Raw genomic sequence first — 18,281 nt, 5'->3', positions numbered from 1 at the left:
CACACCGTATCTTCTTTCACAAAGATCGTTATCGACTTTTCAACTGCTTCAATATTATATTCTCCCGCCAGCCTTCACAATTTTAACTGCCTATTCTTCATTATTCTAAATTCAGTTTGATGCGGGTTTGCTTGCATATAATCAGAAAGCACGTTTGGAAGCATGAATTTATAAATATACAAGCGGAAATACATATACATACACATAAAAGGCAATTTAAGGTGGTCGAAGACAGAATTTCCAGTGTCTGAACATATCCCATTTGATACTTCCTTTTATGGGTTTTTTCCTTAGAAAAAGGGTCTGTAAGAGGGCAGATTTCTTGAAAATCTTCTTCGTCAGTTTTTGTGCATCGTTTGTTTTTACATCTGTTGCTCAACTTCTGCCTGAAGATGAAGGTACGCTGTTTAAATTACTGACAGAAATAATCTTTTAGCGAAGCTGTGCATGACTTTGTTACTTATTTTAATTTAGAGTATTAGTACTGTTCCTGACGGATGAAACTGGGAGTTAATTGTTTCTTAGGACTTTAATTAATTGATTCACGAAATTTGTATGTGCGTGTGCGTGTGTTTTTTTTAAGGAGATTGTGTATGACTGATGTACATCCACAGCTAGTTTATATTATAATGGAGGTGTTTCTTGTTTTTCTGAATTTTCAGAGCATCATAAGGATGAAAAGATTGTGCACACAGCAATTTTAGCCAAAAGGGATTATTTATTATATTATTGGTTTAATGAAAAAGTTTAGACTCAGGCAAGCCAAGAGAAAATTAGATGATAATTTCCAGTTTGTGCCTCCTTTTGCGATCTCCAAGATGCCATTTCATTAGATGACAATTTCCAGTTGTATATTCATTCACGTGCAAGTATACTTTTACAAATGAGTTTTGCTTGACATGTTCATTCATTAATTCATGACTTCGTGGCTAAATTTTTGAAACTCTGTTATTTACAGTGCAAGTTCTTCAAACAATATCTTCAAAACTACAAAACACATACTGGAATGTTAGTCGAAGCTCTTGTACAGAGGCTAGTAATGGATTCAACGCGACATTTGTGACCGGGGAGAAATACAGCGGTGTGGCTTGTGACTGTTCTTTCGATAGTAACACTACGTGCCATGTCACTAACATGTAAGCTTTTGATTTCATACTGATCGACATTTGCATAATGTTATAACATATCAGATAATAGGTCAGCTTTTCTGTTAAGAAGTGATGTTGAGTCCATGAGCTAGTGAATGTTGTCGTGAAAATGACTCGGGGCCTCAGGCATTCTAGAGCTCAAGGTTTGCAGATTGCATGTCTGTTGAATCAAAGCGCGATCATAAATATATAATTAAAAATAATCCTCGATGTCATTAGATAATCGTGTAGCATGCATACCTGAATTTCGAGTTCTTGAATCCTCTGACAAAATTCTCATTATTTGAATTTTAAATCAAATTTTTGTTTTGCACGTACAGCCAGTTGAAGGGTCTCAACTTGACTGGAACTTTGCCAGTGGAATTTGCAAATCTAACTTATCTCCGAGAAATGTAAGGAAAAACTTCTATTTTCAGGTGATTCCATTGCTGTAATGCAAATGCATTGTGAAAGAAGACTTATATTTCACTTCTTTATCGTTCCAGAGATCTCACTCGAAATTACATCAATGGAACAATTCCAACTAGTTTTGGGAAACTTCGTTTAACTATATTGTAAGTTCCATCTGCTCCTCCTTGCAGAAAAGAAAAAAAAAACACAAAATAGTTGAAGCTGATCCAAGGCCAACAATGTTCTTGCTCCAGCCATTTCCAGAACCATCATTCCATAGCTGTAAATGTCAGATTTGTCAGAAACTCCTCCAAAATTCCTGGTGAATACTTCGGGAGCAATGTATCCAATGGTCCCTCTCGTCCCAGCCATAGATAAAATACTTTGCTTCTTTTTGCATAGTTTAGCAAGCCCAAAATCGGAGATTTTAGAATATTTTGAGGCTTGATGTCGAAATGAACAATCCTCGTGTTACAACCTTTGCGAAGATATTCTAAACCATAAGCAACACCAACCACAATCTTATACAATGTTTCCCAATCCAATAGGCAAGTCGTACCGAGTGATCCATTGGTGTTGATGAATTTGTCTAAAGATTTGTTATAAAAGATTCTGGAAATGGCTGGAGCAAGAAACATTGTTAGCCTAAAGAGTAGATTGTACGATACCTATTGGTTTAAAGTATCCCATAATTATAGGTCGATTCTTGGAAACCGCATAAGTGGTTCAATTCCGGAGGAAATTGGCAACATTACCTCACTTGAAGAACTGTAAGTTATAAGTTATATATGAATAGTTTGCATAGTAGTTTAAGTAAAAAGAAAATAGATTTGTATTTGATTGCATATTGTTTACCTTCACTCCAGGGTTTTGGAGGACAATCTGCTTGGAGGAAATCTTCCCATAAACCTTGGAAATTTAAGCAATTTGAAGAGAATGTAAAAGTTTTTGTCATAATTAAGATTGATTTTGTTATTTAATCCGTTATGTCTTGGGTCTGCCTTTTATTCTTTTTGCATCTTTCTTGAATCCTATGCTTGTTTTGAATATAAATTGGTCTCTTATGTTGAAAATTTCTATTGCAGCTTGTTTTCTGCAAACAACTTCACGGGCACTATACCAGAAACATATGCAAATCTAAGGAACTTGACAAATTTGTAAGTCATGATTTTGAAGTGCACTGGATTCAGCCACTAGACATTGGCTATGAGGCATTGAATTATGCAGTTATATGGCCATTTGCATAGAAACCATAAGAATACGTGTTTCATCTTTTACTCGAAGCCATACTTCGTGGACATGATCCTCAAATTTTAGATTTCTTTTTTTCCATGATCCATCACAACGTCAGCTAGGATTGCACCAAACTTTTCTTCAAAACTACTTGTATCTGAAACTTTCATTACATGGTTTTCAGTAGGATCGACGGGAGCAGTTTATCTGGAAAGATACCATGATTTTATTGGAAACTGGACCAAACTTGAAAGACTGTGAGTATAAATCTGAGTTAATACCACTGATTGTCTTTCTTCCTTAATTATCGTGAACAGTAACATTTGTTATCATATCTTAATTACAAGTCATATTTATATCTTGTAGAGATTTGCAAGGTACGGGAATGGAGGGTCCTATACCTGCTACAATATCTCAATTGAAAAACTTGAAGGAGTTGTAAGTTACAATCGTCATTTACCAAATACCTGTACGATTTCGTATAATTTCTCGGTGCTCACATAAGTTTCTGCTATCCCTATTCCTTTTGTTATTCCTTTTGTCAGGAGGATAACTGATCTTAAGGGAATGAGCATGACTTTCCCCAATTTGCAAGACATACAACCCATGTCGGAATTGTAAGTATCTTATTCTTTTATTTTCTTTATTTTTTCAAGAAATGTAGTGCCCTATGTCCATTTAGAGAGAATCTTCTATGGATGTAGTAATTTATAAAATCACTTGACGCAGGATATTAAGAAATTGCTCGATTACTGGTCCTATTCCAGAATACTTGGCAAACTTGAGTAATCTAAAAACATTGTAAGTCTGCATATTCTCTTATGTTTCCTTGTGGAACTGGCACAAGAACTTGTCGAAATGTAGCACCTTGTATTCTTTAATGTTTTTTAAAAAGATTACCTTGTTATGTTTTTCTTTTTTTTCTGGAGATACTTTACTATGCTTATATTTGGTATATTTCTTTGCAGAGATCTGACTTTCAACATGTTAAATGGTCAAGTACCGAATGGACTCGGGGGGCTTAGAAGTCTGGTTAACCTGTAAGTATAGTGTTCATTAAATATGGATTAGCGTGCGTGGTTCTCTTGAATCTCTTTTCTTGATAAACCATGTTAAAAATTTCATTCATAGTTTCATCAACAAATTAAGATTTTAAATTATGATATAGGTTTTTGGGTCATAACTCGCTCACTGGAGAGATACATAGTTGGATTTTGGACAGCAAACAGAATATGTAAGCATCTATTCCTGCTTTGACTATAGATTTGATGCTAGTGTACCATTATTTATTACCATGAAATTATTATTGCCCTCCCGCTTCCTTGTTAACTGAATCGGGCAATATCTTCAGTTCTGTTTATCATGTGATGCTTTTTAGACTATCATATGTACGCACTTGCTTTTACACCTTAAGAAATAAAAAGAAGGAAAAATGAACTAACCCAATGTATTTATGATCAATGTGTCCTAATTTATTGCAGGGATGTATCATACAACAACTTCACACAAGCACGTTCAGGTGGCTGCCAGTTCTCCAATGTGTAAGTTTTTCTCTATAGATGCTTTTTATGGGATATGATATTGATGATAAAAATGATGTGAAATTTCTCTAAATTAATCCATTAAGTTGAATCTTTTGATGATTGCTAATTCAATACTTGCACTCTCACAGGAACTTAGTTGCAAGTCATTCGAATTCAGCTAGCGAAACGTGAGTTCTTGTATCCATCTTCAAGTGACATTTAGTTTAGATATTTTGTTTAAATCTTCCTTATCTCGGCAATTCTATTTTGACAGAATATCTTGGTGTTTGAGGCCGGACCTCCCTTGCTCTAGAAACGCCAATCGTAACGTCTTCTTCTACCTGAGATCTTTGATTAATATGTGGCTATAAACATGTGTAATCACCCTTGTCTAAACCTGCAGGTCATTCATTATTCATAAATTGTGGAGGAGGAAGGACCAGCTATCAAGGCGATGAATATGACGAGAACACGAGCCCTAATGGCCCTTCACACTTTGAATCCAATGACAGATGGGCTTACAGCAGCACAGGGGTGTACATGAATAATGATCGTGCTGGTTTTATTGCAGCAAATTATTCTCCCATGGCAGCTACAGATGCAGAATTTTACCAGACAGCTCGTCTTTCACCTTCTTCGCTCAAATTTTATGGACTTTGCTTGCGCCAAGGTAGCTACAAAGTGCGTCTTCATTTTGCTGAAATAATGTATTCTGATGACAACACATTTAGCAGCCTCGGAAGAAGGGTATTTGATGTAGCTATCCAAGTAAGTGGATCCATGAAGGATACTTAACCTATGATTCTTCTTTACATTTAATATCAACTTTCCTCACTTCTGTGCTAGCTAATTATATTGCATAGTAACAGAAATGCGATGTCTTGTGGTTGTAAGGTTTAACAGTTTTTGTCATATTGTTACCATTAGTTAAATGCTCCGGTAAAATAGTAACTGCTCAATCCTAAAATTAATGTCAAAGCTAAACTTATGCGTTCAATCTCAATTAGTACAAACATCCAAATGAGGGTTGTTGGGTTGCATCAATTGATCCCACTTACCCTGTGTGTTTGCCTGCATGACACATTGGTAGAAATGTGGCGCTTGTACTATTACCATGAGCTGTAGATTTTGGTATAACAGTAGACACTTGATGCTATAATTTTATTTCTTCTCTTGTTACTCGAGCTACGATGAGCATGTCGTGTATAATTAGCAGAGAAGACAATTAGAGCACTTTATCTGGATTAGATATATTGATCTTTGATTATCATTCTATATCAACCGCAATTCCTTTGCAGGGGAAAGTGGTTTTGACGGACTTTGATATTGCAAAAGAAGCTAATGGTGTTAGAAAAGGAATATACATGGATTTCAATGCCCTGGTTAACGGTAGTACTCTAGAGATCCACTTGTACTGGACTGGGAAGGGAACCACTGCCATCCCCGACAGAGGTGTATATGGACCCTTAATATCTGCAATTGCAGTGACACCAAGTAAGATCTTATCCATAATCATTTGCTTCCCGAATTGACATTCTTCTCGACTGCCTCATGACAAGCCAATTTTTTTTGTGTGCAGATTTTGATGTCAGTACAGGCCTTTCAGTGGGAGCTATTATTGGGATTGTCGTTTCCTCTTGTGCTGCTGTGTTGTTGGTTTTATTTGTTCTCTGGAAGAAAGGGTGTTTGGGAGGAAAAGATGCTCAAGAAAAGGGTAAATTTTTTCAGCCTCTGGGAATTTATCGTACTTCAAATTGGTTTCATTGGTTTTTTGTTTGATTAGTTGTGAAAGAAACTTAGACCTTGATGACTGATCAAATTTAACATAATCTTCTCGGTACAGAACTTAGAGCACTCGATCTACAGACGGGATATTTTTCACTCAGGCAGATAAAAGCTGCTACAAACAATTTTGATAATGCTAACAAGATAGGTGAAGGAGGATTTGGTCCTGTATACAAAGTATGTTGGCATAAACTTCTACCTTCTCTCACTCCCTTAATCCAAAGCTCTATTTATTCCTGAAGTTTATTTAAACAAATTTATGGAACATATGATTATGGTAAAGCATAAATCTTACTTTCCTGTTAGATTTTCAGGCAATATGGCATGTAAGTTTTTATGAAATCGTTCTGTCTATTTTAGGGCGTACTGTCCGATGGTACGGTCATCGCAGTTAAGCAGCTCTCCTCCAAGTCGAAGCAAGGAAACCGGGAGTTTGTGAATGAAATAGGAATGATTTCTGCTCTTCAACACCCCAACCTTGTCAGGCTCTTTGGGTGCTGCATAGAAGGAAACCAACTGCTACTAATATATGAGTACCTCGAAAACAACTGTCTTGCTCGAGCGCTTTTTGGTAAATATTCTTCCCTATACCTTGACCGTTCTAAAATCTGCCACAATTTTTCTCATGCTGGGCTTATTACTCCTGGCTTCCTCATTTAGGTAGTGAGAAGCAACGATTAAACCTGAACTGGACCACTAGACAAAAGATATGCATAGGAATAGCTAGAGGTCTAGCATATCTTCACGAAGAATCAAGGCTGAAAATCGTCCATAGAGATATTAAGGCTACAAATGTTCTTCTGGATAAGGATCTAAATGCTAAGATTTCCGACTTTGGTTTGGCTAAGCTCGATGAAGAAGAGAACACACATATCAGCACAAGAATTGCTGGAACAGTGTATGTCATTTCCCTTCATTCTTTTCTTGATTTACAATTCTTCTAAAGATATGTATTAGTTTTTGTGGGTGGTGTTACTTCTTGTATGTAAAACGCGAGCATTAAAATTTCAAATTACGAGGAAAGCTGGGATTCTTGTGAATATTTTGAAGAAAAATTAGCTATGCCATTGGATCCTGCGACATGAAACTTTAACTCATGGATTTCTAATTATCTTTGTATCAGATGAAGAGTCGCAACTTTTTTTTGTTATGTTTTCAGAGGTTATATGGCTCCTGAGTATGCAATGAGAGGCTATTTGACAGACAAAGCAGATGTCTACAGTTTTGGGATAGTTGCACTAGAAATTGTCAGTGGCAAGAGCAACACTAATTACAGGCCAAAAGAGGAGTTTGTGTATCTTCTAGATTGGGTAAGATTCGTTCATTTGTTCAATTTTTTATTCTTATGTCAGCTGAAACTGAGTTTGTAGTACAATTGATCTTGTAGGTATTCGTGCCAACAATCGAAATATAGGTCTTGTAAGTTTCGTATAGTTTCCGTACCGATAAATAAGAAAAGTAACACAATTACATTTTGAAGAGACTAGGTCACCTCTACCAGTAGATGAAGGAACAAGAGTTTGCGGCTCTGCTTATCTCATACATGGATAGCTATTAGTTAAGCATCCGATAATATGACATTTGAAAAACTTTAACTAAGAGTTGTACTCAACGACAATCATTTGGTTCTACATCAATAACGCAAGATCACCTTCAAAGTTCAAAATGAACAAGAATCCTTTTATTTCTGTCTTTCATGTATCTATTTGTTCAAATGTTAGGCTTATGTCCAACATGAGCAAGGGAATCTCTTAGAACTAGTGGACCCAAGTCTTGAATCAAACTACTCCAAAGAAGAAGCACTGAGGATGTTAAGCTTGTCACTTTTGTGTGCCAACCCTTCTCCAACACTGAGACCAACCATGTCCTCCGTGGTGAGCATGCTCGAAGGCCAAATCCCGGTTCAAGCACCATTAGTGAAGCGTGGACCGATGGATTCGGAGATCAGATTCAAAGCATTAGAAATATTGTCGCAGGATAGCCAGACAAGGGCGTCAACTATATCTGTGGATGGTAGAGAACAGAGAGGTGTTTCAATGGACGGGCCATGGATTGATTCCACAAACTCACTGTCTAGTAAAGATTTTGATAGCAAAGATCATTCTTCTGCTAAGCTTATTTCTGAATTTTGAGATGCATATTTTTCGGTTGCGTGATTGGTTAGCGTGGCAAATTATGGGGTCATCTAAATGAGAAATCTTTCCATTTTTTCATGCCATGTTACTTGTGTTGTACTTGACATTATACTACATTAATTTTGTATCAAGTTGTAATATTGATTAGTAAGAGTTTTTGGGTCGATATAAATGTATTAATAATACCTTTGAACATAGATATTAGGACTTAGGCCCCGTGGGATTTGGATTCTATGCCGAGATAAAAACAACAGGGAATCTGAATTCTTGTGTTTTTCTTTACGTTATATCAAAATTTATGATTTCTTGTCATACAATGATCCATCTGACATACAGCCTTTTCGTGACGAAATTCATTTTAAAAAATTCGTTTGAGAAAATTAAACTTCTAATTTTCATCACTATTATGTTGCAACAGAAATAGCTCAGGAATAAGTTATGGACAGAATTGAAGAAGCTTAAACGATCTGTACATCAAACATAATAGATTAGAATCAACTGAATTACCTACAATGCGGTTCTGGGAAAGCTCCGGGTCACAGTTTTACTGAGATTTATGATCTCCTTCAGTAATCGACTAACAGAATCCTTAATTTCCTTTGAAATTACCAGCTGCTGAGGTACTGATGCCATTGCATACAAAACAAGGACCCTTATCACGTCAGACAAACTTAACTTGGTAGCACCATTCCAAGCTCTTTTATCAGCTCGCTTGCACCATTGTCTCATTCTGCACTTTTGGCAAACCTGAAACGAACACCTTGTGCTGTTAAGCTTTTTATGGTACACATCATAAGCAAAAATGCAACTGTTAAAGCATTCAAGGAGACCAACTGTTAAAGCATTCAAGGAGACTCGCCTCATGTTCTTCAATTTCGAAGAATCTGCGCAAATTCTTGGCTGCATTAATGCTATTATGCCCAAAGGACGGGCAGCCGAAAAGGGCTATCGTTTTCAGATCACCTGCAGACAACCATCTGGCATACGAATTCAATATGCATTACAAGAATTTACTACGAATGTGCTATCCTGCAAGAAAATAATGACACATCTTTTTTTCAAGGAGCTAGACTTGTCAGCAAAGAAATTCAATTCCTTGAATTATATCTTTCTACGCAAACAACAGGAAAAGAAAATTAATCTTTGTGATAGGTCGTAGTAATGAAGCGAGAAACCACGGACGAGTAATTTGTCGACCTAAAAATGCATTCGGATATTGGCATATTGCATACAATGATCTATTTTACAGTAGCAAAGAATGAGCTTTGAGATTCAAGATTTTAAAAATCCTCTGGCCAATCCTTCCGATTTACCTCACCAAACTTAGCCGAATTTTCTGGTTCCTCGTCTATAATACGTGATAAAAAACTATTAAATCTCTCTATAAACATTCGCCAGTGAATAGCATTGGACCACCAAGTTCAATTCTTAATTAAAGGACCATGAGAACTATTAAAAATTGGGACAGAAGGACAGACAAGAATTTAGTCTGACAAATTTGAGTAAGAAGCCTTGATCGAACGTAAAAGTAAGTATCCTTGGTCCTTACTTGGCAATCTCCTGGTGATCTTTTCCAAACTCTACAGCCACAAACTTCAAGAACTCACGGGCAAAACCGACCCGAAAACAAGTGGAATCAAACTTATTTTCTGGCATTAAATTCGCGCCATTGAAGTATCCTTCCCTATACAAATGGTGTGCAAACATTTGCATATCAGAAGATAGCTCCTTATGAACAATCTGATCCTTGTTCCCCGAGCATATTTTCATCTTCTTATCATTAAACAATGCCCACAAGTTTCTTTTAGCTGCAGAATTCACACTAGCCTCGTTTTCATGTCTTCCCTTATACAAGCTCCCCACTTCTTCCTCCAAATTTCCCAGTTCCTCATTCATTTCAGAGATTTTTTCACAGTCCCTTTCATCCTCAATTTCTAAAAATTCAATCTTTTCTTTAAAGAAAACCCGCGATGCTTTGTCACTTTCCAGGCTCCTTTCCAAGGGATTTCCCGATTTTGTGGACACATACTGAGTCGAAAGCGTGAAGGCCCCCCATGAAATTGAAGAAAGAAAAAAGGGCGAGTTGGAATGGGAAAATTTCGAGGAGGAGAAGAGAAGGGCATAGTTTTGCGGAAGGTGCTCGAGGTAATTTAGAGGGTGTGGGAGCTTGATAGGCGATCTGCAATGGCAATTGCTGATGATTCTTTTGAGCAAAATCATCACTGTGTTCTTGCATCTTTCTGCCCGAAATCACAGGTTGTCGATCGCCCCATAGAGATTTTCAGTTGAGTTCAACATAGTTAACGCTAATGTCATCAGCAAGGTAGATTTAGGGTTTTTTTTTTAAGAGCTATATTTCAGGTTGCTTCATGTATTTTAGACTCTTTCTCAATTTTTGTCAACAAAAAATATAAAAACACTTTCTCCAAACTGGAACAGTGGGACACTGTTTATTTAGGCACTCCAAATGCTTTATTGTACAATCAAATAAGTAGACAAGATTCTAATTTAAGAGATCTTATATCTTTTCAGACAGCGTTAGCGAACTTACTGAATCACCCTCAAACAATTACTCTATTTTCCCCTTGTACCATTTCAGACTCTCAGTACCCAACAAGACAAAAGTGTTCAAACAATAATAAATAAGAATTTGGTGTCCTACATATATCGTTCTCAATTTCCCAGCAGCGACACTGTTTCCCCTTGGGTTTTTCATTTTGTCTTGTTTTCTTTTTCCCCTCCTCTCACAAGTCGCAACAGAATTTTTTTGGCTCAAGATTAATCATGTCTGATAATTCATAAACAGGTACTCTATCAAGAAAACGACACCATTTTTTCCTTGAAACTTGCCACTTCTGAACTAAATAGTTGATGTTCTCTCTTCAAAACTATCAAGAAAGTTCATCACAGTTGAAAAATCTTAACCATAAGAAAGGTACGTAGACTTCTTGTTCTTTTGTTGCCTGACTTTTTACTCACTGATCCCAAACGAGGAGTTAATTCTTTAACTTGGAAGTATTATAGAATTTTAAGAAGTCATTGTTAGGAAACTTCCCGTTAAGCGGTTGCATCCTTTTTTGGATTTTCTTTATTTCCCATGTCGTACCATTATTACATTATTTAATCAAAACCTCACACCATGAAATGGTAAAATACTACAATTGATTTTACATAGACAAGACTTGGGGGTTTTGGGTTCTTGTTTGCATTCTGAGGTTCAAACAGAGTCCCTTTCTCTTTGGCTTAGTTGAAACTTATGTAATACCCCGTGAAGATTCTAACTTTATTTGTTCTTCTATCTAGAGTATTCGGGTACGATACATAAAGTCATATACACACATCACACATTCTTCCTCTCTGTGTATTAGTATATGTAGGTGTAGATGATATTGTCAATACTGGACTAAGCTTACTGGGGTTCAGGTGATAATAGCAATTAGTGGATGAAGATGGCTTCTTACTTTGGATTCAGGCTGCTGTGAACGGTAACCTTAATCGTCATCTTATCGTCTCGATTCTCAGAGGGTTTTCTGAAGGGTAAAAGATTAGAAATTTAATATATTATTACAATCAAATGCTGTTCATTATCGCATGATTCGAGGAGTGAATAGTGAATGTGGGGTCAAGAGATTTGCAATGTTAAATATATACTTCTGGCGATTTGGTTTATGTCCGTGGGATCTCTGTGCGGCGTGGATGGATTTATACATTTTGCGTCTTTTCAATGCAGGTCAAGAATAGTGGCCTGTGTCTTCGAAATGATAATCACTGGGGGCCCCTTCAGATTTTCTTTCTGTGGGGGTGATCTCTGACATGAGATAAATGCTTATCAAACATTTATTTTCTCCGTATATTATATTCTACTGCATTTGAAGTAACTTTTTACTGCCCTGAGCTTGGGGGTTTTTTCTACGCTACAGCCTACACCGAGATTCCTTAAATGTGGTGTGGCTCTCGTGTGAAGTATTCGTTGTCCACATGATCAATGGTAAAAAATGATTGGGAGAGCTACACTAGCAAACCTGACATTTGTTTCTGGGAGAAATAAAACTTGCAGTTCTAAAAATGTTGTGCAAATGTAATAGGAGGTTGTTCATGGGATCATTCATGGTCGGTGTGCTCCCACTCCCGTGGGCTTTGAACATTCTGCCCTTGGAATCCAATGAAAAATGTTAAGACCTGATTGTGCTGGTCAATTATCGATGGTTGTTACCTTGTTTTGACTAATTATGCCCTTTTTCTTTATCGGCTTTGAACTAGACTAATTTGGCAGTTGTGCTTGCATTTAGTTGATGCAAAGGGCTAGGGTGGACTGAGAGACGGCGATCATCGTTCGTCCTCTTAAATAAATTGAAGTTGCTAAATATTTATATTCCATTTTTCGATTGAGTTTTGCCCATGGGACCTATTTTACCCCCAAAATGACATGTTGAGACCTGTGGCTCTCACATCATTTTCAAGTCATGGCTCGTCATTCTTTATCTACTGTTATTGTGGGATGTGTGGTCTCATTTTTTTTTTTTGCTACGTCCACCTCTGTCATGAACTGGTTCGGTTTACACCTGGGCTTTATCCATTTTTGATTGGAGATGCTAAGGGACAACTGCTAGGTGGTCAAATTTTAAGCTGTGGCCATTTTGGGTTTTAAGTGCGGTCGTCTTTGTACCACACCGGTACCAGTACATATGCGATCTGAAACGATGACAAATTGATACACACATTAACCAACTAAGAGGGAGGCCCAAGAAGGCTTTGTTAGTAACAATAAAACAGGATAAAATTTATTTAAATATAGATAAAGATGTAGTAGGAGAGAGGACAATGGGTTAGAAGTCCATGTAGCCGACTCATTTAGTAGGATAAAGGCCTTGCTGTAGTTTTATATATTAGCAAAGCGCTTGTACTAAAATGAACGATCTTTCATGGTAAGTGAACACTGAGCAATCAGACATCAAACATCTGATCTCATTTCAGTTTGCCATTTGCTTTGATTGATAATTTTATGTATGTTTTTTTTCCTCCCATGAACTTCTGTTTGTCTTTCTGCTTTGTCTACATTGAAGGTAAATCATGAGAATTTCCATTTTCTTTTAGTTGTCCGCTTAAGACTTAAAGTTAACATCCTTTCTATTTTGTTGAAACACAGTAATATGCATCTTAATAGTGGTAATCATTTTATTTCCTAATGGCCCGTTAAATCTGTGCACTATCTTTCATCATGGGTTATATTAACTTGAATGTTAAAGCCATTATGTATATTTTGTTCGGGAAGAGTTAAGTCATTCGCCATTTCTTGATTCAGATGGATTCAGTTAAACGTTCTGCAGTTACCCCAAGTGAGAACCGAATGTCACACACTTTAGCCAAGGTTTTACACATTCGTGCTGTGACAGGAATAGCTCCTGATGATGGAATCCTCAACACTAAATACCATGGAAAGATAAAGAAAGATCAGATGAAAAGTTCCCTAATAACATCCTTCAATTATGAACTTGAGGAACTGAAGGACAGGGTAGTTAAAGAAGCTTTTCTTGCGAAGCTATTTGCTGGCATATCTTCTGTCAAAGCTGCATATGCTCAGTTACAATTTGCTCAGTATCCTTATGATGCTGATGGGATTCAATCTGCAGATCAAACAGTTGTATCAGAGCTAAATAATTTGTCTCAATTGAAGCAATCTTACTCGAAGAAGCAGTTAAACAAGATGTCCCCAGATATCAATTTGCCATTAACTGAGATTCAGGAGCAGACAAGTCAGCTGAAAACTTACGAAATTTCAAGCAAGAAGTTGAAGTCTCAGATTAAATCTAAAGACTCCGAGCTAACCTTTCTCAAACACAAATTGGCTGAAGCCAGTAAGAATAACAAGTTGCTAGAGAAGAGACTAATCTCAGTTGAACAGTCAATCATACCAAAAAGTATTCCACCATCTAGCTTAAATCCTAGCCATTTTATCTCTTATTCTCGGCAAGCTTTAAAATCTGTCCAAGCGTTTACTCGTTTGTTAATTAATGAGATGGAATGTGCAAGGTGGGACTTGGATGCTGCAGCTAGTTTAGTTGAACCGGGAATTTCCTTTTGGACACCGAATCATAAAAGTTTTGCGTTTGAGTCCTTTGTATGTAGAGAAATGTTTGATGGTTTCAACTACCTAGATTTTTGCACCCCAGAGTCCTTGCTTGAGCTTAAAGATTGCCCCACCAGACATCTTGACAGATTTATAAAGACGAGGTCTGTGAAACTGGTAGATTGCTTAGCTTGGAAGCCTAGATCAAATTTTGTGACATTTTTCCGCATAAAATACTTGAAACTCATAAATCCGAAGATGGAAGAGCATCTTTTTGGTGATATGGATCAAGGAAATTTGGTTAATTCCGCTAAAATACCAGAAACGCCTTTCTTATTGGCGTTCAGTGAAATGGTGAAACACATCTGGCTCCTACATTACCTGGCGTTATCTTTTGATCCCAAGGTCTCGATCTTTCAGGCCAAAAAGGGATGTCGTTTTTCTGAAGTTTACATGGAAAGCTTGAACGACGAGGTTTTCTTGTTGCCTGATGGCCTCCTGGAAACTGATCCACGAGTTGGTTTCACAGTTTTTCCAGGATTCAAGATAAGCAAGACTATCATTCAATGTCATGTGTATCTTTGTTGATCGTGAGCTCGGGGTTGATACACCATGCTGTGTTAGATGCAGCAAGGCTTGATTATTTGCTCGTAGCATCAAATATCACGCTGGAGGTTACTCGATCATCTTTTTTCCGTCCCAAAAAAAAAAGAGCAACAAATAATTATTCATTGGGTAAAACGATCCATGGTTGTCCTTGAATTTATGTTGGTTTTTTTTTCTGAATAGGGAAGTTTATGGACTAAAACCAACCCCTCTCTAGATCCCGTGTGTCATTTCATGCTCCGAAATTTGGTGATTCGTATTTGTACAAATAGCAACTTTCGGTTTTTTCAGTACCCTATTTTGGTATTTAAGTTTTAACTAATACTTGTCATGGATTAAGGATGTGTGAAATAATAATTAATGAGGCGACTTTCGATCTGAATAGATTCACTGCTTCATGATCCATTTGACAAAACACATTCAAGAAATAGATTATAAACATCGGAACGACATATTTAATAGTTGTTGTAGATTTTCGCCACGAAGTTCACTCTAATACCAGAGAAGTAAACCAGATGCAAATTATTCAGCTTGATGAAGTTTCAGTAAGGAAGAGACGTGCTCTGGGCGGATCTATTTGTGTAAGGGACATTTATGCATAGCAGCAGATGAATCTGTTTCTTCATGTTCTGTGTTGGGTCCTGGAACCGGTCCATTTAGTAGCCCCGCAAAAAGCTCTGCCGGGTCGTAATAAATCTCTACATCTTCTGCCCTGAGAGACTCGTCGACCTGTAAATATCCAATGCACGAAAGACATCAGATTTCATGATCCCCATGTGAGCTGAATTCGAGTTCAAAGTTGATTTTGCTTTGGGAGTTTTTGAATCGAGCTCAGGTTCAAATACGTGATCATATGCGGGTAGAAACTTACTTTGAGTATTCCGACTCCAAAAAACTGGACCAGTTCACCAGTGGGAGAATGCCCTTTGAACGGGCCTTCGAAATAACCCCAATGCCTGAACTTGAAAGTGATCACCGGTGGCCCCGAGTACACAGTGATCACTTCCCAGGCGAAACCACGGGGAAGCGCTGTCCGGAAAATGTCGTGGGACGACTCGAAGCTCTCCTCATCTGCTTTGTAGTACTTGAATTCTTCCGGCATTGAACTCTTCAACAAAGCATTGTAGCTACCCAGCTAAAGTGTTTCTTCGGCAGAGAGGCCCTCTTTCCCTATTTTCTTACATGAAACAAAGTTAATTAACACAGATAGATAAATAATATTGTAATCACATTTTCTTTGGAAAATATTGTCCACTATAACAAACAAGGATAATTTGAAAGGCGGACCCGCCAGACACGAGGGGAGGGACCGAGCTCAATTTATAGAGTTGAAATTTCATAACATGATCGGCTCAAAATTAATATTTTTTCTAAGAGATTCGTCTCACAAAATACGATCCGTGAGACCATTTCACACAAGTTTTTGTCAATTTTTTTTATCCTATTATAATATTCATAAAATAAAAATAACTTCGAGATTTTTGTTTTGTGAAATTTATTTTCTAATAATTTCCTCAATACACAACTAGACCAAACTTATTTTCAAAAGACATATTTGTTCGTCCGTAGTACGGTAAATATTACTTTTAAAGGGATAGAGACCATTTTTAACATACCTCAAAATACCCTTTTTTTTACTATAATTAATTTTTAAATTCAAAATTTATTTTGTACACATTTAATATTTTAAAAAAATTTAAATTTATTCAACTGTTTGAACAAACTTATTAAAAATCATATAAATTAACATTCTGACTTTTTTATTTTTAAAATTTAAATTTTAATTTTTATAACAATAGTATCTATATATAAAAAAAAATTGTACACGCTATTTTTTTCGTACATGTATGCGACAGTACACATGTAGAACGAAGTGTCGGAGTTATATTTAGTAAGTTCCCCTAAAAGTCAGCAAAGAAATTAATGCAAACGCAGACAAGTCAGCCTGAAATTAAAGATATTAACTTCTCCATCCAGCAACACGAAATCTTAACTTTATTTCATGGTTCTTATCTCCATGGATGATGATGAATAATGAAATTTACCATTAACGAGGAGCTTGAATTTGTCTGGATTTATAGTCTTGAAGTCTCCGATTCTTGTTTTGTGGGACAGCTCCATCTCCCACGACTTGATAGCATTCTGAACCACCTCTTCTAAAGATCCTTTTGCCCATTCCTAAATGAAACAAAAGTAACCAAAAAAACATGTAGTAACTTCGGATCGGACAAGAACCTCGATCGTATCTCATCTTAAATTTTTGTGGAAAAAGAAACCAAAATAATATGTTCTTGAATCAAACATGAGTGTCCGTAGATAAGTAGTAATTCATCATGTGTATACATAGTACCTTAGTCCTGCCCTCTTCGAATAGCTTGTTCACAGTATCATATATGGGAGGGCCGCCATGCCTCCACTCTGTGGTTTTCTGTGCTTCATCATGCAAGAAAGATCTGTATCTGTCTGCTGCAATTTCCAAACTCCTAATTCCTTCTCCATCCATGCCTGCTTGCTTTTGTTTTTGGTGGTTTCTTTTCTTACTAAATTGGGAGTTTGAAAATTTTGTATATATATATAATTAATAAATACATGCCTAGCTAGGGTACGTGTATACAAAGCATGTATTTTTAAAGGGATGAGTAGCTTCAGTTGAAGTAAAATACTATATATGATGCAAACTTGAGAGATGAATCAAAGATAAAACTAAAATTTTAAAACAAATCTATGTAAATAAATTAAATGTAGCGGCCTAGCTTGGTAGTTGACTCCGCCAATTTAAACGTGTCTCATGTTTGGTTTTTTTTTAAAAAAATCATGGGAACCCATGACTGATATTTTTGGTGTGTTCTGGATAAATCCAGAATATATACAACATAGTAATCTGCAATCACGTCGATCAGATAAAGCACATTGAGCATGTTCAAGCTGAGAAAACAGACATATAGGAATTAAATCTGACATATTAATAAATGTGTGTCAAAACCTAGCATCGACATTACACGTTTGATTTTGTCTTCATTCTAGGTTTTTTGCACTTGTTGGTGGTAGATATGGATTTTTCTTTATTTGTTTATATTTGAAAATTTGTGAGATTTTTGTTTAATCAAACAACTTATGCAAGTGAGATTTTAATTCGAGAATTTTTGGGTTTTGGAGCATCATCCACTACTATATTAGGGGTTTCTTGGCGGTGGCAAATAGTTTGATTGAATGCATGGTGACTGCTCGGCTCCTGTATAATATTCTCAGTTTTTTTAAAAAAAATAAAATAACAGAAAACTCATTATTTAATCCTACTAAATAATCAAGCTGAAAATTGGTATAAATAATTTAAAATATTCTTAAATTGTGTATAGAATACTAAAAACTCATAAATTTTCTTTAATTAATGTAT

General features: G+C 36.5%; 4 protein-coding genes across 8 annotated transcripts; 2 read left to right on the top strand and 2 right to left on the bottom strand.

Moving 5' to 3' along the window:
- LOC140838485 (probable LRR receptor-like serine/threonine-protein kinase At1g53440) lies at positions 1–8,693 on the top strand. The gene is given in 25 exon segments (XM_073204836.1): positions 1–398; positions 959–1,136; positions 1,469–1,540; positions 1,634–1,702; positions 2,237–2,308; positions 2,405–2,476; positions 2,624–2,695; positions 2,956–2,992; positions 2,994–3,028; positions 3,138–3,209; positions 3,317–3,388; positions 3,501–3,572; positions 3,740–3,811; positions 3,940–4,005; positions 4,253–4,312; positions 4,444–4,482; positions 4,569–4,618; positions 4,698–5,062; positions 5,593–5,788; positions 5,874–6,008; positions 6,138–6,256; positions 6,440–6,650; positions 6,740–6,977; positions 7,239–7,389; positions 7,801–8,693. Coding segments are annotated over 25 exon segments (3,057 nt in total). The 5' UTR covers positions 1–277; the 3' UTR covers positions 8,212–8,693.
- Positions 7,892–10,563, bottom strand: LOC140838492 (uncharacterized). The gene is made up of 4 exons (XM_073204848.1): positions 9,764–10,563; positions 9,074–9,191; positions 8,722–8,961; positions 7,892–8,083 (listed from the first exon to the last, which is right to left on the bottom strand). The coding sequence occupies exons 1-3, from the start codon at positions 10,432–10,434 to the stop codon at positions 8,722–8,724; spliced, it is 1,029 nt and encodes a 342-aa protein (XP_073060949.1). The 5' UTR covers positions 10,435–10,563; the 3' UTR covers positions 7,892–8,083.
- A 152-nt stretch (positions 10,564–10,715) lies between these two features.
- On the top strand, positions 10,716–15,147 carry LOC140838487 (protein GRAVITROPIC IN THE LIGHT 1-like). 5 transcript variants are annotated; one of them, XM_073204839.1, is made up of 3 exons: positions 10,716–11,149; positions 11,638–12,419; positions 13,517–15,147. In XM_073204839.1, the coding sequence occupies exons 2-3, from the start codon at positions 12,384–12,386 to the stop codon at positions 14,867–14,869; spliced, it is 1,389 nt and encodes a 462-aa protein (XP_073060940.1). In that variant the 5' UTR covers positions 10,716–11,149; positions 11,638–12,383; the 3' UTR covers positions 14,870–15,147. The 5 variants fall into 5 exon arrangements, with proteins under 5 accessions (XP_073060940.1, XP_073060939.1, XP_073060942.1 ...); XM_073204838.1 differs by having other exon boundaries at positions 11,518–12,419; XM_073204841.1 differs by having other exon boundaries at positions 10,718–11,149; positions 11,638–11,699; positions 13,517–15,146.
- A 97-nt stretch (positions 15,148–15,244) lies between these two features.
- Positions 15,245–17,551, bottom strand: LOC140838494 (pathogen-related protein). The gene is given in 4 exon segments (XM_073204851.1): positions 15,245–15,616; positions 15,759–16,057; positions 16,933–17,065; positions 17,238–17,551. Coding segments are annotated over 4 exon segments (741 nt in total). The 5' UTR covers positions 17,391–17,551; the 3' UTR covers positions 15,245–15,460.
- Positions 17,552–18,281: the final 730 nt, after the last annotated feature.

This window comes from Primulina eburnea, chromosome 8, assembly GCF_022965805.1.
Source record: "Primulina eburnea isolate SZY01 chromosome 8, ASM2296580v1, whole genome shotgun sequence".
Lineage (NCBI taxonomy): Eukaryota > Viridiplantae > Streptophyta > Magnoliopsida > Lamiales > Gesneriaceae > Primulina > Primulina eburnea.
This window is presented reverse-complemented; position numbering and strand designations above follow the sequence as displayed.